At 57.1% G+C, this 24,205-nt stretch overlaps 1 protein-coding gene across 1 annotated transcript in view; it reads right to left on the reverse strand.

Annotated features, from left to right (window-relative positions):
• LOC140390511 (zinc-binding protein A33-like) overlaps positions 1-12,491 on the reverse strand; it is a 29,195-nt gene extending 16,704 nt beyond the window's left edge. The window contains exons 1-5 of the mRNA XM_072475681.1: positions 12,032-12,491; positions 11,846-11,941; positions 11,519-11,752; positions 8,262-8,284; positions 8,049-8,164 (exon numbers count right to left, since the gene is read on the reverse strand). Of these exons, the coding sequence (XP_072331782.1) occupies positions 8,049-8,164; positions 8,262-8,284; positions 11,519-11,752; positions 11,846-11,941; positions 12,032-12,442 (880 nt within the window). The 5' untranslated portion in view covers positions 12,443-12,491. The remainder of the gene's footprint in view (positions 1-8,048; positions 8,165-8,261; positions 8,285-11,518; positions 11,753-11,845; positions 11,942-12,031) is intronic.
• Between the last annotated feature and the right edge of the window lie 11,714 nt (positions 12,492-24,205).

Here is a 24,205-nt window from a genome sequence, read left to right on the forward strand (position 1 = left end):
GACTCACTGGGTTTCGTGAGGGACTCACTGGGGATCGTGGGGGAGAGACTCACTGGGATTCGGCGGGGAGAGACTCACTGCGTTTCGGGGGGGGAGACACACTTGGGATCGGGGGGAGACTCACTGGGGATCGGGGGGAGAGACGGGATCGGGGGAGAGACTCACTGGGGATCAGGGTGAGAGTCTCACTGGGGATCAGAGAGAGACTCACTGGGGATCGTGGGAGACTCACTGGGGATCGGGGGGAGAGACTCACTGGGGATCGGGGGAGAGACTCACTGGGGATCGGGCAGAGACTCACTGGGGATTGGGGGGGACTCACTGGGGATCAGGGTGAGAGTCTCACTGGGGATCGGGGGAGAGTCTCAGTATGGATCGGGGAGACTTACTGGGGATCGGGGAGAGACTCACTGGGGATCGGGGAGAGACTCACGGGGGATCGGGGAGAGACTCGCTGGGGATCGGGGAGAGACCAACTGGTGATCAGGGGGAGATTCACTGGGGATCGGGGGGAGACTCACTGGGGATCGGGGGGAGAGACTCACTGGGGATTGGGGGAGAGACTCACTGGGGATCGGGCAGAGACTCACTGGGGATTGGGGGGGACTCACTGGGGATCAGGGTGAGAGTCTCACTGGGGATCAGAGAGAGACTCACTGGGGATCGTGGGAGACTGACTGGGGATCGGGGGGAGAGACTCACTGGGGATCGGGGCAGAGACTCACTGGGGATTGGGGGGGACTCACTGGGGATCGGGGGAGAGTCTCAGTAGGGATCGGGGGAGACTTACTGGGGATCGGGGAGAGACTCACTGGGGATCGGGGGGAGACTCACGGGGGATCGGGGAGAGACTCGCTGGGGATCGGGGAGAGACTCACTGGGGATCAGGGTGAGACTCACTGAGGATCGGAGAGATACTCACTGGGGATCGGGGAGAGACTCGCTGGGGATCGGGGAGAGACCCACTGGGGATCGGGGGAGAGACTCACTGGGGATCGGGGAGAGACTCACTGGGGATTGGGGGGAGACGCTCACTGGGGATCGGGGAGAGACTCGCTGGGGATCGGGGAGAGACCAAATGGGGATCAGGGGGAGACTCACTGGGGACCGGGGGGAGACTCACTGGGGATCGGGGGAGACTCACTGGGGATCAGGGGGAGACTCACTGGGGATCGGGGAGAGTCACTGGGGATCGGGTGTGACTCACTGGGGAAATGGGGGAGACTCACTGGGGATCGGAGAGAGACTCACTGGGGATCGGGGGAGAGACTCACTGGGGATCCGGGAGACACTGTGGATCGGGGAGAGACTCACGGGATCGTGGGGAGAGTCTCACTGGGGATCGGGGGAGAGACTCACGGGTTCGGGGGGAGAATCGCACTGGGGATCGGGGGGGAGAGTCTCACTGGGGATCGGGGGGAGAGACTCACTGGGGATCGGGGGGAGACTCACTGGGAATCGGGGAGAGACTGGGGATCAGGGGGAGAGTCACTGGGGATCGGGGGGGGCGAGGCTCACTGGGGATCGGGGGGAGACTCACTGGGGATCGGGTAGAGACCCACTGGGGATCGGGGGAGACTCACTGGGGATCGGGGGGAGACTCACTGGGGATCGGGGGAGACTCACTGGGGATCAGGGGGAGATTCACTGGGGATCGGGGAGAGTCACTGGGGATCGGGGGAGACTCACTGGGGATCAGGGGATACTCGCTGGGGATCGGGGAGAGACTCACTGGGGATCGGGGGAGAGACTAACTGGGGATCGGGGAGACACTCACTGCGGATCGGGGAGAGACTCACGGGATCGTGAGGAGAGTCTCACTGGGGATCGGGGGAGAGACTGGCTGGGTTCGGGGGGAGAGTCTCTCTGGGGTTCGGAGGGAGACTCACTGGGGATCGGGGGGAGAGACTCACTGGGGATCGGGGGGAGACTCACTGGGAATCGGGGAGAGACTGGGGACCAGGGGCAGTCACTGGGGATCGGGGGGCGAGACTCACTGGGGATCGGGGGGAGAGACTCACTGGGGATCGGGGAGGAGACTCACTGGGGATCGAGGGGAGAGACTTACTGGGTTTCGGGGGGAGAGACTCACTGGGGATCGGGGGAGAGGTTCACTGGGGATCGGGAGGGAGACTCACTGGGGATCGGGGGAGACTCACTGGGGATCGGTGGAGACTCACTGGGGATCGGGGGGAGAGACTCACTGGGGATTGGGGAGAGACTCACTGGGGATCGGGGGGAGAGACTCACTGGGTTTCGGAGGGAGAGACTCACTGGGTTTCGGGGGGGACTCACTGGGGATCGGCGGGGAGAGACTCACTGGGGATCGGGGAGAGACTCACTGGGGATCGGGGGGCGAGACTCACTGGGTTTCGGAGGGTGAGACTCACTGGGTTTCGGGGAGAGACTCACTGGGGATCGGGGAGAGACTCACTGGGGATCAGGGAGACTCACTGGGGATCGGGGGAGAGACTCACTGGGGATCGGGGAGAGACTCGCTGGGGATCGGGGAGAGACTCGCTGGGGATCGGGGAGAGACTCGCTGGGTATCGGGGAGAGACTCACTGGGGATCGGGGAGAGACTCACTAGGGATCGGGGGAGACTCACTGGGGATCGGGGAGAGTCTCACTTGGGATCGGGGAGAGACTCGCTGGGGATCGGGGAGAGACCCACTGGGGATCGGGGAGAGACTCACTGGGAATCGGGGAGAGACTGGGGATCAGGGAGAGAGTCACTGGGGATCGGGGGGGCGAGGCTCACTGGGGATCGGGGGGAGACTCACTGGGGATCGGGCAGAGACCCACTGGGGATCAAGGGGAGACTCACTGGGGATCGGGGGGAGACTCACTGGGGATCGGGGGAGACTCACTGGGGATCAGGGGGAGATTCACTGGGGATCGGGGAGAGTCACTGGGGATCGGGGGAGACTCACTGGGGATCAGGGCGAGACTCGCTGGGGATCAGGGAGACACTCACTGCGGATCGGGGAGAGACGGGATCGTGGGGAGAGTCTCACTGGGGATCGGGGGAGAGACTGACTGGGTTCGGGGGAGAGTCTCTCTGGGGATCGGGGGAGACTCACTGGGGATCGGGGGGGAGAGACTCACGGGGGATCGGGGGGAGACTCACTGGGAATCGGGGAGAGACTGGGGATCAGGGGAGAGTCACTGGGGATCGGGGGGCGAGACTCACTGGGGATCGGGGAGGAGACTCACTGCGGATCGGGGTGAGAGACTTACTGGGTTTCGGGGGGAGAGACTCACTGGGGATCGGGGGAGAGGTTCACTGGGGATCGGGAGGGAGACTCACTGGGGATCGGGGGAGAGACTCACTGGGGATCGGGAGGGAGACTCACTGGGGATCGGGGGAGACTCACTGGGGATCGGCGGAGACTCACTGAGGATCGGGGGGAGAGACTCACTGGGGATTGGGGAGAGACTCACTGGGGATCGGGGGGAGAGACTCACTGGGTTTCGGGGGGAGAGACTCACTGGGGATCGGGGGGAGAGACTCACTGGGGTTTGGGGGGGGACTCACTGGGGATCGGGGGGAGAGACTCACTGGGGATCGGGGAGAGACTCACTGGGGATCAGGGGGCGAGACTCACTGGGGATCGGGGGGAGAGACTCACTGGGGATCGGGGGGAGAGACTTACTGGGTTTCGGGGGGAGAGACTCACTGGGGATCGGGGGAGAGGTTCACTGGGGATCTGGAGGGAGACTCCCTGGGGATCGGGGGAGACTTACTGGGGATCGGTGGAGACTCACTGAGGATCGGGGGGAGAGACTCACTGGGGATCGGGGGGAGAGACTCACTGGGTTTCGGAGGGAGAGACTCACTGGGGATCGGGGGGAGAGACTCACTGGGTTTCGGCGGGGAGAGACTCACTGCGTTTCGGGGGGGAGACTCACTTGGGATCGCGGGGAGAGTCACTGGGGATCGGGGTGAGAGACGGGATCGGGGGAGAGACTCACTGGGGATCAGGGTGAGAGTCTCACTGGGGATCAGAGAGAGACTCACTGGGGATCGGGGGGAGAGACTCACTGGGGATCGGGGAAGAGACTCACTGGGGATCGGGCAGAGACTCACTGGGGATTGGGGGGGACTCACTGGGGATCGGGGGAGTGTCTCAGTAGGGATCGGGGGAGACTTACCGGGGATCGGGGAGAGACTCACTGGGGATCGGGGGAGAGTCACTGGGGATCAGGGGAGACTCACTGGGGATCAGGGGGAGAGTCACTGAGGAACGGGGAGTCTCACTGGGGATCAGGGGGAGAGACTCACTGCGGATTGGGGAGAGACTCACTGGGGACCGGGGATAGACTCACTGGGGATCGGTGGGGAGACTCACTGGAGATCGGGGAGAGACTCACTGGGGATCGGGGGAAGAGGCTCACTGGTGATCGGGGGAGAGCCACTGGGGATCGGGTGAGACTCACTGGGGATCAGGGCGAGAGTCACTGGGGATCGGGGAGGCTCACTGGGGATCGGGGGGAGAGACTTACTGGGGATCGGGGGAGAGACACACTGGGGATCAAGGGAGAGACTCACTGTGGATCGGGGGAGAGACTCACTGGGGATCGGGGAGATACTCACTGGGGCTCGGGGGGGAGACTCACTGGGGATCAGGGGGAGAGTCACTGGGGATCAGGGGAGACTCACTGGGGATCGGGGGGAGAGACTCACTGGGGATCGGGGGAGAGACTCACGGGATCGGGAGAAAGACTTACTGGGGATCGGGGGAGAGTCACTGGGGATCGGGGAGAGACTATGTGTGCGTGTGTGTAACTATGTGTGTGTGTGGAACTGTGTGTGTAACTGTGAGTGTTTAACTGTGTGTGTGTGTGTAAATGTGTGTGTGTGTGTGTGTGTAACTGTGTGTGTGCGTGTAACTGTGCGTGTGTGTAACTGTGTGTGTGTGTGTGGGTAACTGTGTATGTGTGTGTGTAACTGTGTATGTGTGTGTGTAACTGTGTGTAAGTGTGTGTGAAACTGTGTGTGTGTGTGTGTATAACTGTGTGTGTGTGTGTAACTGTGTGTGTAACTGTGTGGGTGGGTGGGTGTGAAACTGTGTGTGTAACGGTGTGGGTGTGTGAAACTGTGTGTGTGTGTGTAACTGTGTGCATGTAATTGTGTGTGCGTGTGTGTGTAACTATGTATGTGTATAACTGTGTGTGTGCGTGTAACTGTGTGCGTGTAACTGTGTGTGTGTAACTGTGTGTATGTGTGTGTGTAACTGTGTGTGTGTAACTGTGTGTATAACTGTGTGTGTATAACTGCGTGTGTGTAACTGTGTGTGTAACTGTGTGCGTGTGTGTAACTGTGTGTGGTGGTGTGTAACTGTGTGTGTGTAAATGTGTGTGCGTAACTGTGTGTGTGTGCGTAACTGTGTGTGTGTGTGGGTAACTTTGTGTGTGTCGGTGTGTGTGTGTGTTTGTGTTGGGGTGTGTGTAACTGTGTGTGTAATTGTGTGCATGTGTGTGTAACTGTGCGTGAGTAACTGTGTGTGTGTGTAACTTTGTGTGTAACTGTGTGTGTAACTGTGTGTGTGTAACTGTGTGTGTGTAACTGTGTGTGTGTGTAACTGTGTGTGTGTGTGTGTCTGTAACTGTGTGTGTGTAACTGTGTGTGTGTGTGTCTGTAACTGTGCGTGTGTAACTGTGTGTGTGTGTGAAACTTTGTGTGTAACTGTGTGTGTGTAACTGTGTGTGTGTCTAACTGTGTGTAACTGTGTGTGTAATTGTGTATGTAACTGTGTGTGCGTGTAACTGTGTCTGTGTAACTGTGTGTTTGTGTGTGTGTGTCTGTAACTGTGTGTGCGTGTGTGTCTGTAACTGTGTGTGTGTCTGTAACTGTGTGTGTGTAACTGTGTGTGTGTGTGTGTAACTGTGTGTGTAACTGTGTGTGTGTGTAACTGTGTGTGTGTGTGTGTGTGTAACTGCGTGTGTGGGGTGTGGGTGACATCATCAAAATAAACTAATCTCTTCTCAAATTTAGATGAAGATCGCAACACCGAGATATTTCCGTTCTGCTCCGTGGAAACAAATATGGCGGATTCTCCGCTTCACGGCACCGGAAGTGCGATCGGGCGGAGAATCGGGCGTAATGCACAAATCGAGGTTTGTGCCCGGCACTGATTCCGACGCCAGGCTCCAGTCCCTCCCTGGCGGTGAAATCAAAGTTTGTGCCCTGCAGCGGGCCCATGTAACACCCTCATTTACATAGAGTTAAATCTAATCAGCGGATTGGACACAGTATGCTCCGCCCTTCCACGATGCTCCGCCCCTCTCAGGCAGAAGTCACGCGGGTGTGAATTAGTGCAAGTATTTCCAAACGGGGACTGGGCTCCATGGCTGCTGAGGGGCAGAGTGAGGGGAAAAACCCTCAAAAAGCCTCAATAATTGTGGGACTTGCTGAGGGGGGCTGCCTGGGCCGGGGGGAGTAACGGGGAGCGACTTGGTGACAGGTCTGTGCACTCGGGGTGTCCCTCTCGGGATCGGGGTGGCCTGGCTCAGACCCCCATTGCTGCAGTCTGGGTTTTAAACACACCCCTTTGGTGCTACTCACAGGCCCCTGGCTGCTCACTCTGCTGACTGCTCACTGTGTCCTGGAAATGTTCACAGAGCCTCTGGTCATTTGGGAGCCACCCAGGCCACCCCTCTGGAAAGCCTCAGACCCCGGCTGAGCCATCACCGGGATGGGCGTGGCCAAGCTCAATCAGTGACACACCAGGTGCTGCCACTCCTCAGTTCACTCATCAGAAGCTCAGCCCCACTGCAGGGGAAGCAGGGGAATAGCAGAGCTCACCCCAAACAAAGCACACAGGCACCCAGGTGGCCCTGTGTGGGGAATGTATAGTGCTAATAATTCACCAGTGCATTTGTATCATGTTCTGCTGGTGTGTTATGGTGTTAACCCTGTGGGCTCCACCTATGGGCCATTGTGTGGCTTCACCCACAGGGGGATATGTTGGGGCATGTACGGGCTCCGCCCATGGCTCCTCCCCTTGAAAGGAAGTATAAAGAGCAGCTGACCTGCAGGCGGTTCCCAGTATTGTACCAGTCACAGGCAGTCACTGTTCTAAGCTGATTAAAACCACGGTTTACTTCTCCTCGTGTCTTTGAGTGAATTGATGGTTGCATCACACTGCTAGCTGACAAGGGCACTGCCAGGCTGTCACTGCCAATGTGCCAAGCTGCCATTTTCTGTGTGCTGGTGATCGGGCTGGGGTGTCCAGCGTGTGTGTTGCGGGGGGAGCTGGGGCCCTCCCAAAGTGAGTTGGGTCTTGGGAGGGGGGTGTCGGGGTGGCGTCGGTGGCCTGGGAGATCGGGATATCATTTTAAAATGGTGTCCCGATCTCTCGCTGCACTGAGGAGTTCGGACAAGCGGAGCTCCTCACTGCACAAAACGGGGCGATGAGCGGCCTCGGCCCCGCGTTCCCCACAGGCACCGAACCCAACGTGGGGGGCGTTTTATCGCCATGTGTTTCTCGGCACTGCGAGCGCCGGGAAACACGCGGTTAAATACGGTCACTCTGGGATTTTCGGGGAGGAAAGGTTCAGCTGGGAATGGCGGAGTTTCCACTTGCTGAAGTTTGTAAAGTATCGATGGGTTCTGGAGACAGAGCTTCATCTGAGAGTTCCTGTATTGGTGATGTTTGGGGAGCTGACAGTTTCAGCTGACCAAGCTGAGAATGATGTTTAGAAAGTGGATTAGGTGCATGAATCAGACTTTAATTCCAATCAGGACCATTTTTATCCTCATTTCTTTATAACAAAGCTCTTAAACGTTCTCTCTGCCGACGGATTCTCCGTTGCGCCGGCAGCGCTCCCACGCCCACGGGTTTCCCGGCGGTGTGGGGTGGCCACAATGGGCAATCCCATTGGCAGGTGGCAGAGGCGGAGAATCCCGCTGCCAGTGAGGGCCCCTGCCCAGGAAAAGGGGGCTGGCGGACCAGAGAATCCCGCCCGGTGTCTTCGATATTTATATGGATAATGATTGAAATATAAGATATAAATCAGGACAGAGGAACTTATCTGAGTTTTACCAGGGTTAATGACATCCAGCATTTCTCTCCACACTGGGAACGGGAAAGGGCTGTTGTATTTTCCGATGGACAGGACACCATCTGCTAGTGACAGAATTTTACCCTCATCGCTAATCCTGTAAATATTAAAGAGTTGATTATAAATTGACCATAAACACTTTGCTGAGTAATTTGACCAACTTGCCCTGAGTTTCAGTAAAGTTCATGTCCTACCTCCTCTTCCGAGATGCTTCCTCCTGAAATAAACAAAACACAAATCTGAGTTGACAGAGACGGACTGTCTATACCCAGAAAGCAGAAATGACCCTCACATTGTTACAAGCTGCTGAGAATTGTCAATTTCCATTGCTGCAGACATGGAATAGAAAGAGGATGTTCCACAAAGGATATTGAAGCACAGGAGAAAGTATCAAAAAGATTGACAGCAACTGAGAGGCTTCAACTAACAGCAAAGATTGATCAACTTTACTGTAGAAAAGAGAAGACCTGATAGAGATCTTTCAAATGATGAAAGGGGTCGGGTTTGATAGATTCAGTGAAGATGTTTACACTGTAGAGAATCCAGAAATATGGATAGAAACATAAGATATGTCATGATATAGTAGCACGATAGCACAAGTGGCTAGCACAGTGGCATCACAGCACCAGGGTCCCTGGTTCGATTCCCCACTGGGTCACTAACTGTGCGGACCCTGCACGTTCTCGCCGTGTCTGCGTGGGTTTCCTCCGGGTGCTCCGGTTTCCTCCCACAGTCCAAAGACGTGCAGGTTAGGTGGATTGGCCATGCTAAATTGCCCTTAGTGTCCAAAAAGGTTTGTGGGGGGTTATTGGGTTATGGGATTAGAGTGGAAGTGAGGGCTTAAGTGGGTCGGTGCAGACTCGATGGGCCGAATGGCCTCCTTCTGCACAGTATGTTCTAAGGACCCGTGACAACGCAGAATCGCCGAGCAGAAACTTATAGCCAAGTTCCGCACACATGAGTGCGGCCTCAACCGGGACCTGGGATTCATGTTGCATTACATTCATCCCCCACCATCTGGCCTGCGAAATCCTACCAACTGTCCTGGCTTGATACAATTCACACCTCTTTAACCTGGGGTTACCCCATCTCTGGATCTGTAAAGATTTAATCACCTGCTAATGGTCGCATTCCTAGCATTGTTTGGCATCTTTGAATTTGTCTATATATGTGTTTCTGGGACAGACCTCTTCATTCACCTGAGGAAGGAGCAGCGCTCCGAAAGCTAGTGACATCGAAACAAACCTGTTGGACTTTAACCTGGTGTTGTAAGACTTCGTACTGTGTTCTAAGATATGCAAACATGCAGCTAATGAACACACTGAATTTGGACACGACCAATGAGCAGTCAGGACACTGAGGGGTGGTATCTCACTATAAAAGGGATGAGGCACTCACACCCCGCCTCTTTCCACAGACCAACATCTACAGAGTGAGACAGGGTGTATCCTCAGCATCACACCCCAGCACGTGGCTTAGAGCAAGGCTGGTTCAGTTAGACTGAGTTACTACATTTAGATTAGCCGAGAGTCGAACTCATTGAGAACTGTGCTAATAGTTCAATAAAACACATTGAACTCACTTCAAAGTTTGGAGCAACTTTTACTCAAAACTGCATCAAGTGGCAGCTTGTGTTCTTCCAAATTACATAACGCAACCATAAAGTTACAAATAAATCCAATCGGGAGTTCAGGAGAAACTTCTTTGCCGGGAGAGTGATGGGAATGTGGAACTCACTATCACATGGGGTGGAATTTAGTCCAGTCTGTCACAGCAGCGAGCATGGTGTCCGGACACAGGGAATCACACGAGAGGACACGGCTCAGTCTGTCGATGGCAGGAAAACCTCCCGGGATTAAGTCAGAGTCGGGAAGGGGTCAATGCACCGGACTAGCGGCAGGAAGTTAATTAGTCTCATTAATGAGTCTGTGAAGCCAGTTTAAACCTGATTCCAACATCATTAACTGCTGCTTTTCCAATTCAGTTTAAACCCCATGGGTTGGATTTTATGAGGATCCCACTTCCCGCGATCGGGAACGCCGCGACCCTGGGATTGAAAATGAGTGTGTAAAGAGATTGAAAGGTGCTGAGCACTGACCCTGATGGCTTCAGGAAATGTGTTTGTGATATTCCGATAAGAATCATCATTAAAAGGACAAGATCCAAGGGTCTGGCACTGCAGTCAAGAAGGAGGGTCAAGAACGGTCAACCTGGCTCCCGGGCCTACAATTCACACCAGAAGGACCAGCCGGGTGGGGAATTGTAATTTATCAGCCAAATCCGAGGGGGATTGGGGCTGAGGTTTTAAAATAACTTAAGGGTAACAACCAACGGTAGCATTGTGGATAGCACAATTGCGTCACAGCTCCAGGGTCCCATGTTCGATTCCGGCTTGGGTCACTGTCTGTGCGGAGTCTGCACATCCTCCCCGTGTGTGCGTGGGTTTCCTCCGGGTGCTCCGGTTTCCTCCCACAGTCCAAACATGTGCAGGTTAGGTGGATTGGCCGTGATAAATTGCCCTTAGTGTCCAAAATTGCCCTAGTGTTGGGTGGGGTTACTGGGTTATGGGGACTGGGTGGAGGTGTTGACCTTGGGGAGGGTGCTCTTTCCAAGAGCCGGTGCAGACTCGATGGGCCGAATGGCCTCCTTCTGCACTGTAAATTCTATGGTAATCTATGATGAAACCAAATCCTGGGGGGATTTGGGTTTGAATTGAGGAAGGTTTGGGCTGAAATGTGGGGTTTTGTCTGTGGATTTTCAGGAGAGGCTTTTTAATAAGTTGTGGTGATTTGTGTGTTTATGTGGAAGCCGAGGTTAAATTGTGGAGGGATTTCAATTGGAAAACCAATTAAATGCTGTGTGATGTGATTTACACTATTTACAGCTCTTTGTATTCGGGTGTTGGGAGTGTTTTCACTAAACAACAAGTTTGTGGTTGAGCCAATCCCCGTGTCTGTGTAATTTTGTCCTTTACAAAATCCTCAAGTCAAGAACCATCAGTCAGAGGAAACGGGGGCGTGAACCTCTTACAGTCCCTCGATCAGGTACACAGTGCAACTGAACAAGGGCATTCCCGCTACATCCTCAATCCCACCACCTCTCCCCCCATCCCCTCCCAATATTACAGGAAGGCTGTCCCACAAGACTTACCACCACGGACTTAATCTGTGTAGAGATGGAAAGACAACAGAAACTCCACAGTGTCATTCCCCATGTCCCCTTCCACTCACCCCACACCCTGACTAAATGTACCCTGGGGGGAACAGCATTAAATTCCACCCACCCAGGGAAAGCCAGGGATACATTTAAGGAGAAGCTGGATAAACACATGAGGGAGAAAGGAACAGAAGGATATATTGACAGGGAAATGAAGTAGGATGGGAGGAGGCTCGTGTGGATCATGTTGTGACTGTGAACTTTCACTGAACTAAACTGAAATATAATCCCTCACCTTCAGAAATCTCACTCCGTCCTTTTGTTCCAACTGGTTTTCCAACTTTGAGAGTTTCTCCTGAATAGAATTTAAATTCTCCTGAATTTCACAAAGATTTTCCTCCATCGGTTTTAGAATTTTTTCCTCTTCTTCCCTGAGATCTCGGATGAAACGCTGCTCTTTCTCAGTGAGAATCTGGTGCATTTTAGTGAACTCGGATGTGATGTGGCTCTGCAGACTGACCGACTGTTTCTATAAGAAGAAACATTAAAAATAATATGTTTCTGGAATAAAAACAACAAAATAATGGATTAAATTTGGAAGCTCAGCACAGGGAGACTTTACCCTAATTTGGGAAATCTTCTGTTTCTGCTGCTGCTCCATTTCGAGAACCGTCGATTTCTTCTCTGTGAGAGAATCGAAGGAAGATTTCACCCCATCCTGGGATTGGGAGAGAAAATCAGAAAATAAAAGTGTTAGATCCTGAAAATGTGATCAGATAATCAGGGGATCAAATCTGTTCCCTTTTACCTTGTAGATTTCAACAGCTTCTTTAATCGGGATGAAGCGGTGTTCTCTGTGTTCCCGCGAATCTCTACAAATCACACAGATCAATTTCTTGTCAGTTTCACAAAACAGCTTCAGTTCTTCCTGATGTTCCTCACAGTGAAGTTTACTTTCCTTCTCTTTCTGATTCAGCTTTAATTTTCGAGCTTTCTCAGCCAGATTCACTAAGATCCGACTTCCTCTGAGGATTCTTTCTGGAAACTCCTGTCTACATTCCGGGCAGGAGTTTCTCTCCTTCTTTTCCCAACACTGGGTGATACAGGAGCGGCAGAAGTTGTGTCCACACTCCAGTGAAACCGGATCAGTGAAGAAATCAAGACAAATGGAACAAATTAAATCCTCGGACAAACTTTCTTCCTGCTCTCTGGAAGCCATGTTCACACTCAGCACTTCCTGATTCAAACCACTTTCAGTTTCAATGTTCCTGCTCCACTACTGAACATATTCAGTTCAGTAATTCCCTCATGACGTTCACTGCAATACTCACGGAATTCACTTGAGGAAGGAGCAGTGCTCTGACAGCTAGCAATTCGAAACAAACCTGTTGGACTTTAACCTGGTGTCAGACTTCTTACTGTGCCCACCCCAGTCCAACGCCGGCATCTCCACATCAAGGAATTATTGTTATTTGCTGCTCTCGGTCCTGCCCACTTTGAGAGCTGGAGACAAAACCCGGAGCAGAATCAAGAGTAAACAGGATTAGAGGGAGCAACAGGTCCTGTCCACAGCTAGGGGAGTACTGGAAGAAGGTGTTTAGGGTCATTTCCAAGGTGGTGCGTGTGAAACTGGACCCGGGTCCCCAGGAGGCCATATTCGGGGTGTCGGACCAGCCAGGGTTGGAAACGGGTGCGGAGGCAGATATCATAGCCTTCGCCTCGTTGATCGCCCAAAGGCGGATCCTGCTGGGATGGAGAGCATCCTCTCCACCCAGTGCCCTGGCGTGGCGGGGGGGCCTGTTGGAATACTTGACCCTTGAGAAGGTGAAGTTCGAACTGAGGGGAAGCTCGGAGGGGTTCTACAAGTCATGGGCACTATTTATTATGCACTTTCAAGAACTGGATAACATCGAACATTAGTTGGGGGTGGGTGGGTGGGGGGGACAGGGGGCGGGGGGGAGGGGGGCTGTGTAGATTAAGGGGGACTATGGGTAATCCCTGATTCCTTTTTGTCATTTGTTTATGTAAACATGTGGGCTGATGTTTGGGAGTTGGTGGGCGGGTGGGATCATTGTTATTATGGGGTTTGACATATCTTGCTGATCATTGTTTATTGGTGTAAATGCGGGAGAAAATGTGAAAAAGGAGGACAATAAAAATACTTTTAAAAATACAATAAAAGCGAGTCTGAAATGTCTCTGGTGCTGGCTGACTCCTCCCCCAGCCCTCAGGGCTTTTCATACTGATGATGGGGGTGTTGGTTGAGTTGATTTGTTGAACAAGCTGCACAGTGAGTATATTGAAGTGGGTGAGGTTTGTACAGAGCCGCTCTCTGCTCTGAGGCAGCTATTGCTGCACTGGTGTAATGTGTGTCACAGTGTAGCAGCTGAAAGGCTGCAGCTTTTAACTTTACACTTGTCCTTTTCCTCGATACTGAACAAGCTGGAGGGCCTCAGCAGCTCTTTCTACATCCAGACCATTGGTCTTGTCTGTCTCCTTCCGCACTGTCAGCCAATGAAGACTTTACTATTTGACCCATGGCTGGGGTTTCAAATCAGAGTTTTCCTTCTCCAGGGCAGGCTGCCAATCAAAGCTGCCAATCGGGAACGGCCTGGTTTTGAGGAGGCAGACACTCACTTTCACATCTCTGCCCAAACAGGGATCGGTGTGTGAAGCCGGGCAGAGGCAGTTTGATTCGGAGGGACTATTTCACACACTGACCAGATGGAACTTTTTGTGAATGACGGGAATCTCCATTCTCTTCAGCATCCTGGTCATTCCTGACCCTTTTTCACAATCCATAAAGAATTAACTCCGTGCTGCTCTTTGACACATTGGGTGGGATTTTGCTCTCTGTGCACAGAGAGCTGGTTAGAGAGAGAAAGCCGGTGTGTAGCTCTCCAGCTGCACAGCTGAGTTTTCCCTCCAGATTCTCTGGCACTCTGAGCTCAGAAAATCTATGGCCGTGGTTTTCACCCTCACGCTGGCAGGGCGGGGCCTGATAGATCCGGCAACGCCGGCTCCACCGAGATCGGGGCGTCCTGATCTGTGTTAAAATAATACAGCCCCACCCCCCACGGATACGGGGAACACCCTCCCCACAAGCACAGGGGCAGCCCCACCCCCCACAAGCACAGGGGACCCCCCCCCCTCCGCCAAACCCCACACATAAACATGGAAACATATCAAAAAGGAGGAGTAGGCCATTCGGCCCTTCGAGCCTGCTCCACCATTCAATATGATTGTGTCTGATCCTCTATCTCAATGCCACATTCCCGCTTCCCCCCAAACCCCTTGATGCCATTGAAATGTAAAAAGTATCTGTCTCTTTCTTGAATATATTCAGTGACTTGTGGTAACCTCCTGTGGTCAAGAATTCCACAGGTTCACAACCCTTTGAATGAAGAAATATTTCCTAATTTCAGTCCTGAATGGTCTTCCCCGTATCCTGAGACTGTGTCCCCTGGTTCGAGATTCCCCAACCAGGGAAAACATCCTCCCTGAATCGAGTCTGTCCAGCCCTGTTAGAATTTTATACGTTTCAATCAGATCTCCTCTCATCCTTCTAAACCCGAGTGAACACAGGCCCAGTCGAATCATTCTCTCCTCATTGCACTGTCCCCCCAACCCCAGTATTAGCCGAGTGAATCTCCGCTGCACTCCCTCTGTGACAAGTAAATCATTTCTCAGGCAGGGAGAGCAAAACTGCTCACAATACTCCAGGTGTGGTCTCACCAAGGCCCTGTATAACTGCAGTGACACATCCCTACTTCTGAACTCCAATCCTCTCACAATGAAGGCCAACAAACCATTCACCTTCCTAATTGCTTGCTGCAGCTGCCTCTCCACTTTGATTGGCTGGTGTACAAGGACCCAGATCCCTTTGTACATCCACACTTCCCAATACATCACCATTTAAATAATCCTCTTCCTTTCTGTTTTTCACACCGCAGTGAATAACTTCACATTTAGCCACGTTTTCCTGCATCTGCCATGTGTTTGTCCACTCACTCAACTTGTCTCAATCACCTTGAAGCCTCCTTGCATCCTCCTCACAACTCACAGTTCCACCCAGTTTTGTGTCATCCACAAACTTGGAAATGTTACATTTGGTTCCCTCATCCAGGTTGTGTATATATATCGTGAACAGCTCGGGCCCAAGCACTGACCCCTGTGGTACCTCACTAGTCACTGCCTGCCACTCGGAAAAAGATCCATTTATTCCCACTCTGTTTCCTGTCTGTCACCAATTCCTGATCCACTTACATTCCCACAATCTCATGTGCTTTAACTTTTGCCAACTAACCTCTTGTGAAGGATCTTATCAAAATCCTTCTGAATATCCAAATATACCACACCTACTGGTTCTCCCTTATCTATTCTACTAGTTACATCCTGAAAACAGTCCAATGGATTATTGAAGCCCTTCATAAGCCTATGCTGGCTTTGTCCAATCCTGTTAATGCTTTCCAAATGTTCTGTTATTGCATCTTTTATAATTGACTCTAGAATCTTCCCCACTCCTGGGGTGAAATTCTCCCAAAACGGCGCGATCAGGCGGGTATCGCGCCGCCCCAAAGGTGCGGAATGCTCCGCATCTTTGGGGGCCGAGCCCCAACATTGAAGGGCTAGGCCGACGCTGGAGGAATTTCCGCCCCGCCAGCTGGCGGAAACGGCCTTTGGTGCCCCGCCAGCTGGCGTGGAAATGACATGTCGGGGCGGCGCATGCGCGGGAGCGTCAGCGGCCGCTGACAGTTTCTCGCGCATGCGCAGTGGAGGGAGTCTCTTCCGCCTCTGCCATGGTGGAGACCGTGGCGGACGCGGAAGGGAAAGAGTGCCCCCACGGCACAGGCCCGCCCGCGGATCGGTGGGCCCCGATCGCGGGCCAGGCCATCGTGGGGGCACCCCCCGGGGTCAGATCGCCCCGCGCCCCCCCGCAGGACCCCGGAGTCCGCCCTCGCCGCCTTGTCCCGCCGGTAAGGTAGGTGATTTCATTTACGCCGGCGGGACAGGCAATTTATCGGCGGGACTTCGGCCCGTCCGGGCCGGAGAATCGAGCGGGGGGGGGGCCCGCCAACCGTTGCGGTGCGATTCCCGCCCCCGCCTAATATCCGGTGCCGGAGACTTCGGCAACCGGCGGGGGCGGGATTCACGCCAGCCCCCGGCGATTCTCCGACCCGGCGGGGGGTCAGAGAATGTCGCCCCAGATGAGTGGGGTTAGGGTAAATGAATAGATTTAATAAAATAGGGTTGGAGCTCAAACCCTTTTCACAGCAGTGAACCTTGTGCACACCGCAGGGTTGAGATCAGCAAGATACCTCCAGCAAGGCCTTGGTTGTTTCTGTCAGAGCAGATAGTCCCCAGCTAGGAGGAGATAATGGTCCTTCTTCTGAGCGAAGGTTTAATTATAAACCTCTGTAGACAACATGGGGTTTTTAACCAATGTTCTGTGTGCTGACTAACTGTACAAACACAGTGTGTATCTGTGACCTGGGAGTGGGCTGTATTAGAGGAGGGCGCTGCTTCCAAGGTTTCTCTGGGGTAGTCGACTCCATGTTTGAATCATGAATAAACCATTGCAACCTGTCCCAGGGTCTCCTGTGGTTAGATGGGAGACGTCCACCACAACATTAGGATTAGTTTTGAGTTGCTGTCACAGAGCCAGCACACATAATGGACTCCTCATTTGTTATTAAGTTTCACTTGGGTCTGTGGAGTGGGAGGCGAGTCAATAGGATCCACAGCACTAACCTGGGGCGTCATTCTCCGACCCCCCCGCCGGGTTGGAGAATCGCCGGGGGCTGCCGTGAATCCCGCCCCTGCCGGTTGCCGAAGTCTCCGGCACCGGAGATTCGGCGGGGGGCGGGAATCGCGCCGGTTGGCGGGCCCCCCCAGCTCGATTCTCCGGCACGTATGGGCCGAAGTACCGCCGATAAATTGCCTGTCCCGCCGGCGTAAATTAAAGCACCTACCTTACCGGCGGGACAAGGCGGCATGGGCGGGCTCCGGGGTCCTGTGGAGGGCGCGGGGCGATCTGACCCCGGGGGGTGCCCCCACGGTGGCCTGGCCCGCGATCGGGGCCCACCGATCCGCGGGCGGGCCTGCGCCATGGGGGCGCACTTTCCCTTCTGCCTCCGCCACGGTCTCACCATGGTGGAGGCGGAAGAGACTCCCTCCATTGCGCATGCGCGGGAAACTGTCAGCGGCCGCTGACGCTCCCGCGCATGCGCCGCCCCGACATGTCATTTCCGCGCCAGCTGGCGGGGCAACAAAGGCCGTTTCCGCCAGCTGGCGGGGCAGAAATTGCTCCGGCGTCGGCCTAGCCCCTCAATGTTGGGGCTCAACCCCCAAAGATGCGGAGCATTCCGCACCTTTGGGGCGGCGCGATGCCCGTCTGATTGGCGCCGTTTTGGGCGCCAGTCGGCGGACATCGCGCCGTTTCAGGAGAATTCCGCCCCTGATAACTGAATCCATCACTGGGAAAAGCTGGTGTGATGGATGGAGGGATTCACACTGGGCAGTCATGGTGTCGTGCGCTGATGCTGGGTCTATGATGCATTGTGGCGACCCTGGGTGGGAGTTTCCGTTGCCCAACGCTGATATCATAATCAGCGATTGGGCGGAGACTCCTGCATTGACGCACCATCGGAAGGCCCTCCCCTGATGCTCCGCCCCCGATGGGCCGAGTTCCCCACCGCGCGGGGGACGTGTAGTCTCAGCGGTTGGGAATCCGGAGTGGGGGCTGCGGACTGTGACCAGCGGTGCCACAGTCGGCCGGGAGGCATGCTGCTGGCTGGGGGTGGGGCTTCCGCGAGGGCTAGGGGGGACTGCCGGGGGTGGCCATGGGGTAGCCATGGGGGCAGTATTTGGCAGGTTGTTCCGCGCACGGCTGGCGGGGCCGTATCGGCAGCTAAAGCTGGTCGTCGCCATGCGCCTGCGCGTCACGGACCCGGCCATTCCTCCGCCGTTTGTGTCGTGGGAGCCGGGAGTTTCACCCGCCGCGGCTGCTGGCCCTGCACCGGTCCCAGGATCGGTGAGGATTGGGCGCCGATTTTGGCGTCGTAAAACGCCACGGTTTCCATGCCGCCGTCGGCACTTAGCCACAAAATGGGAGAATCCAGCCCGAAGTGTTGACGCCGCGGAGAATCTGTGGACTTTTACGACAGAAAAAGCGGCGCCGCCCCTGGACCAATTCCGCTTCCATTCAGGGCCGAGCACCGGGGCCTCGCGGAACACAATTATTCCAATGAAAAACGGTGCGGGATTCGACACTCGGGAGGCTGACAAGCTGCAGCCACACATACACATTACACTCCCCACACATACTTACTCCAGACAAAACATGGCACTGGCTGTGCTGGAGTGTGCCCATACAGCTGTGGGTCATTTGGGGCCAGAGGGCACTCAGGGGGGTGCCCTGGGGGGACACCTATACGACCCCTGGCACCAGGTTCAAAGTGGGCAGTCAGCGGTTGGCGCAGCTACGTGGCGGCCTTGCCGGCTGCGGCAATGGTGTCCTGTGCCCGTCCCCCCCAACCCTACAGCCCATCTCCTAGCCACCCCCTAGTACTCCCCCCGGCCCTGGCAGAAGACCCCAGCCAGCAACCTGTCAGTAAACTATGGTGATGATGGACATATTCCGCACCCCTCTCTCTCCCTCAGCAGCCACGATGCCGGTTTCACCATTTTTAAAAGCACAAGTGAACCACTCGGCCCATCAGAGACGGACAATCGCGGAGGTGCTGGAGGGTACCGGGTCTGGAGCATCGCGGAGGTGCTGGAGGGTACCGGGTCTGGAGAATCGCGGAGGTGCTGGAGGGTATCGGGTCAGGAGAATCAGGGAGGTGCTGGAGGGTACCGGGTCTGGAGAATCGCGGAGGTGCTGGAGGGTACCGGGTCTGGAGAATCGCGGAGGTGCTGGAGGGTACCGGGTCTGGACAATCGCAGAGGTGCTGGAGGGTACCGGGTCTGGAGAATCGCGGAGGTGCTGGAGGGTTCCGGGTCTGGAGAATCGCGGAGGTGCTGGAGGGTACCGGGTCTGGACAATCGCGGGGGTGCTGGAGGGTACCGGGTGTGGAGAATCGCGGAGGTGCTGGAGGGTACCGGGTCTGGACAATCGCGGAGGTGCTGGAGGGTACCGGGTCTGGAGAATCGCGGAGGTGCTGGAGGGTACCGGGTCTGGAGAATCGGGGAGGTGCTGGAGGATACCGGGTCTGGAGAATCGCGGGGGTGCTGGAGGGTACCGGGTCTGGAGAATCGCGGGGGTGCTGCAGGGTACCGGGTCTGGAGAATCGCGGGGGTGCTGGAGGGTACCGTGTCTGGAGAATCGCGGAGGTGCTGGAGGGTACCGGGTCTGGAGAATCGCGGAGGTGCTGGAGGGTACCGGGTCTGGAGAATCGCGGAGGTGCTGGAGGGTACCGGGTATGGAGAATCGCGGAGGTGCTGGAGGGTACCGGGTCTGGAGAATCGCGGAGGTGCTGGAGGGTACCGGGTGTGGAGAATCGCGGAGGTGCTGGAGGGTACCGGGTCTGGAGAATCGCGGAGGTGCTGGAGGGCACCGGGTCTGGAGAATCGCGGAGGTGCTGGAGGGTACCGGGTGTGGAGAATCGCGGAGGTGCTGGAGGGTACCGGGTCTGGAGAATCGCGGAGGTGCTGGAGGGTACCGGGTCTGGACAATCGCGGAGGTGCAGGAGGGTACCGGGTCTGGACAATCGCGGAAGTGCTGGAGGGTACCGGGTCTGGAGAATCGCGGAGGTGCTGGAGGGTACCGGGTCAGGAGAATCGCGGAGGTGCTGGAGGGTACCGGGTGTGGAGAATCGCGGAGGTGCTGGAGGGTACCGGGTCTGGAGAATCGCGGAGGTGCTGGAGGGTACCGGGTGTGGAGAATCGCGGAGGTGCTGGAGGGTACCGGGTCTGGACAATCGCGGAGGTGCTGGAGGGTACCGGGTCTGGAGAATCGCGGAGGTGCTGGAGGGTACCGGGTCTGGACAATCGCGGGGGTGCTGGAGGGTACCGGGTGTGGAGAATCGCGGAGGTGCTGGAGGGTACCGGGTCTGGAGAATCGCGGAGGTGCTGGAGGATACCGGGTGTGGAGAATCGCGGAGGTGCTGGAGGGTACCGGGTCTGGAGAATCGCGGAGGTGCTGGAGGGTATCGGGTCTGGACAATCGCGGAGGTGCTGGAGGGTACCGGGTCTGGAGAATCGCGGAGGTGCTGGAGGGTACCGGGTCTGGAGAATCGCGGAGGTGCTGGAGGGTACCGGGTCTGGAGAATCGCGGAGGTGCTGGAGGGTACCGGGTCTGGAGAATGGCGGAGGTGCTGGAGGGTACCGGGTCTGGAGAATCGCGGAGGTGCTGGCGGGTACCGGGTCTGGAGAATCGCGGAGGTGCTGGAGGGTACCGGGTCTGGAGAATCGGGGAGGTGCTGGAGGGTACCGGGTCTGGAGAATCGCGGAGGTGCTGGAGGGTACCGGGTCTGGAGAATCGCGGAGGTGCTGGAGGGTACCGGGTCTGGAGAATGGCGGAGGTGCTGGAGGGTACCGGGTCTGGAGAATCGCGGAGGTGCTGGAGGGTACCGGGTGTGGAGAATCGCGGAGGTGCTGGAGGGTACCGGGTGTGGAGAATCGCGGAGGTGCTGGAGGGTACCGGGTCTGGAGAATCGCGGAGGTGCTGGAGGGTACCGGGTCTGGAGAATCGCGGAGGTGCTGGAGGGTATCGGGTCTGGAGAATCGCGGAGGTGCTGGAGGGTACCGGGTCGGGAGAATCGCGGAGGTGCTGGAGGGTACCGGGTCTGGACAATCACGGAGGTGCTGGAGGGTACCGGGTCTGGAGAATCGCGGAGGTGCTGGAGGGTACCGGGTCTGGAGAATCAGGGAGGTGCTGGAGGGTACCGGGTGTGGAGAATCGCGGAGGTGCTGGAGGGTACCGGGTGTGGAGAATCGCGGAGGTGCTGGAGGGTATCGGGTCTGGACAATCGCGGAGGTGCTGGAGGGTACCGGGTCTGGAGAATCGCGGAGGTGCTGGAGGGTACCGGGTCTGGAGAATCGCGGAGGTGCTGGAGGGTACCGGGTCTGGACAATTGCGGAGGTGCTGGAGGGTATCGGGTCTGGAGAATCGCGGAGGTGCTGGAGGGTACCGGGTCGGGAGAATCGCGGAGGTGCTGGAGGGTACCGGGTCTGGAGAATCAGGGAGGTGCTGGAGGGTACCGGGTGTGGAGAATCGCGGGGGTGCTGGAGGGTACCGGGTCTGGAGAATCGCGGGGGTGCTGGAGGGTACCGGGTCTGGAGAATCGCGGGGGTGCTGGAGGGTACCGGGTCTGGAGAATCGCGGGGGTGCTGGAGGGTACCGGGTCTGGAGAATCGCGGAGGTGCTGGAGGGTACCGGGTCTGGAGAATCGCGGGGGTGCTGGAGGGTACCGGGTCTGGAGAATCGCGGGGGTGCTGGAGGGTACCGGGTCTGGAGAATCGCGGAGGTGCTGGAGGGTACCGGGTCTGGAGAATCGCGGAGGTGCTGGAGGGTATCGGGTCTGGAGAATCGCGGAGGTGCTGGAGGGTACCGGGTCTGGACAATCGCGGAGGTGCTGGAGGATACCGGGTCTGGAGAATCAGGGAGGTGCTGGAGGGTACCGGGTGTGGAGAATCGCGGGGGTGCTGGAGGGTACCGGGTCTGGAGAATCGCGGGGGTGCTGGAGGGTACCGGGTCTGGAGAATCGCGGAGGTGCTGGAGGGTACCGGGTCTGGGGAATCGCGGAGGTGCTGGAGGGCACCGGGTCTGGAGAATCGCGGGGGTGCTGGAGGGTACCGGGTCTGGGGAATCGCGGAGGTGCTGGAGGGCACCGGGTCTGGAGAATCGCGGAGGTGCTGGAGGGTACCGGGTCTGGAGAATCGCGGAGGTGCTGGAGGGTTCCGGGTCTGGAGAATCGCGGAGGTGCTGGAGGGTACCGGGTCTGGAGAATCGCGGAGGTGCTGGAGGGTACCGGGTCTGGAGAATCGCGGAGGTGCTGGAGGGTACCGGGTCTGGGGAATCGCGGAGGTGCTGGAGGGCACCGGGTCTGGAGAATCGCGGGGGTGCTGGAGGGTACCGGGTCTGGACAATCGCGGAGGTGCTGGAGGGTACCGGGTCTGGACAATCGCGGAGGTGCTGGAGGGTACCGGGTCTGGAGAATCGCGGAGGTGCTGGAGGGTACCGGGTGTGGAGAATCGCGGAGGTGCTGGAGGGTACCGGGTCTGGAGAATCGCGGAGGTGCTGGAGGGTACCGGGTGTGGAGAATCGCGGGGGTGCTGGAGGGTACCGGGTCTGGAGAATCGCGGAGGTGCTGGAGGGTACCGGGTGTGGAGAATCGCGGAGGTGCTGGAGGACACCGGGTCTGGACAATCGCGGAGGTGCTGGAGGGTACCGGGTGTGGAGAATCGCGGAGGTGCTGGAGGGTTCCGGGTCTGGAGAATCGCGGAGGTGCTGGAGGGTACCGGGTGTGGAGAATCGCGGAGGTGCTGGAGGACACCGGGTCTGGACAATCGCGGAGGTGCTGGAGGGTACCGGGTGTGGAGAATCGCGGAGGTGCTGGAGGGTACCGGGTGTGGAGAATCGCGGAGGTGCTGGAGGGTACCGGGTGTGGAGAATCGCGGAGGTGCTGGAGGGTACCGGGTCTGGAGAATCGCGGAGGTGCTGGAGGGTACCGGGTCTGGACAATCGCGGAGGTGCTGGAGGGTACCGGGTCTGGAGAATCGCGGAGGTGCTGGAGGGTACCGGGTCTGGAGAATCGCGGAGGTGCTGGAGGGTACCGGGTCTGGAGAATCGCGGAGGTGCTGGAGGGTACCGGGTCTGGAGAATCGCGGAGGTGCTGGAGGGTACCGGGTGTGGAGAATCGCGGAGGTGCTGGAGGGCACCGGGTCTGGAGAATCGCGGAGGTGCTGGAGGGTACCGGGTCTGGACAATCGCGGAGGTGCTGGAGGGTACCGGGTCTGGAGAATCGCGGGGGTGCTGGAGGGTACCGGGTCTGGAGAATCGCGGAGATGCTGGAGGGTACCGGGTCTGGAGAATCGCGGAGGTGCTGGAGGACACCGGGTCTGGAGAATCGCGGAGGTGCTGGAGGGTACCGGGTCTGGAGAATCGCGGAGGTGCTGGAGGGTACCGGGTCTGGAGAATCGCGGAGGTGCTGGAGGGTACCGGGTCTGGAGAATCGCGGAGGTGCTGGAGGGTACCGGGTCTGGAGAATCGCGGAGGTGCTGGAGGGTACCGGGTGTGGAGAATCGCGGAGGTGCTGGAGGGCACCGGGTCTGGAGAATCGCGGAGGTGCTGGAGGGTACCGGGTCTGGACAATCGCGGAGGTGCTGGAGGGTACCGGGTCTGGAGAATCGCGGGGGTGCTGGAGGGTACCGGGTCTGGAGAATCGCGGAGGTGCTGGAGGGTACCGGGTGTGGAGAATCGCGGAGGTGCTGGAGGGTACCGGGTCTGGAGAATCGCGGAGATGCTGGAGGGTACTGGGTCTGGAGAATCGCGGAGGTGCTGGAGGACACCGGGTCTGGACAATCGCGGAGGTGCTGGAGGGTACCGGGTCTGGAGAATCAGGGAGGTGCTGGAGGGTACCGGGTCTGGAGAATCAGGGAGGTGCTGGAGGGTACCGGGTCTGGAGAATCTCGGAGGTGCTGGAGGGTACCGGGTCTGGAGAATCGCGGAGGTGCTGGAGGGTACCGGGTCTGGACAATCGCGGAGGTGCTGGAGGGTACCGGGTCTGGAGAATCGCGGAGGTGCTGGAGGGTACCGGGTGTGGAGAATCGCGGAGGTGCTGGAGGGCACCGGGTCTGGAGAATCGCGGAGGTGCTGGAGGGTACCGGGTCTGGAGAATCGCGGAGGTGCTGGAGGGTACCGGGTGTGGAGAATCGCGGAGGTGCTGGAGGGCACCGGGTCTGGAGAATCGCGGAGGTGCTGGAGGGTACCGGGTCGGGAGAATCGCGGAGGTGCTGGAGGGTACCGGGTCTGGAGAAT

This window comes from Scyliorhinus torazame, chromosome 14 (genome assembly GCF_047496885.1).
Source record: "Scyliorhinus torazame isolate Kashiwa2021f chromosome 14, sScyTor2.1, whole genome shotgun sequence".
NCBI classification, from domain to species: Eukaryota; Metazoa; Chordata; class Chondrichthyes; order Carcharhiniformes; family Scyliorhinidae; genus Scyliorhinus; species Scyliorhinus torazame.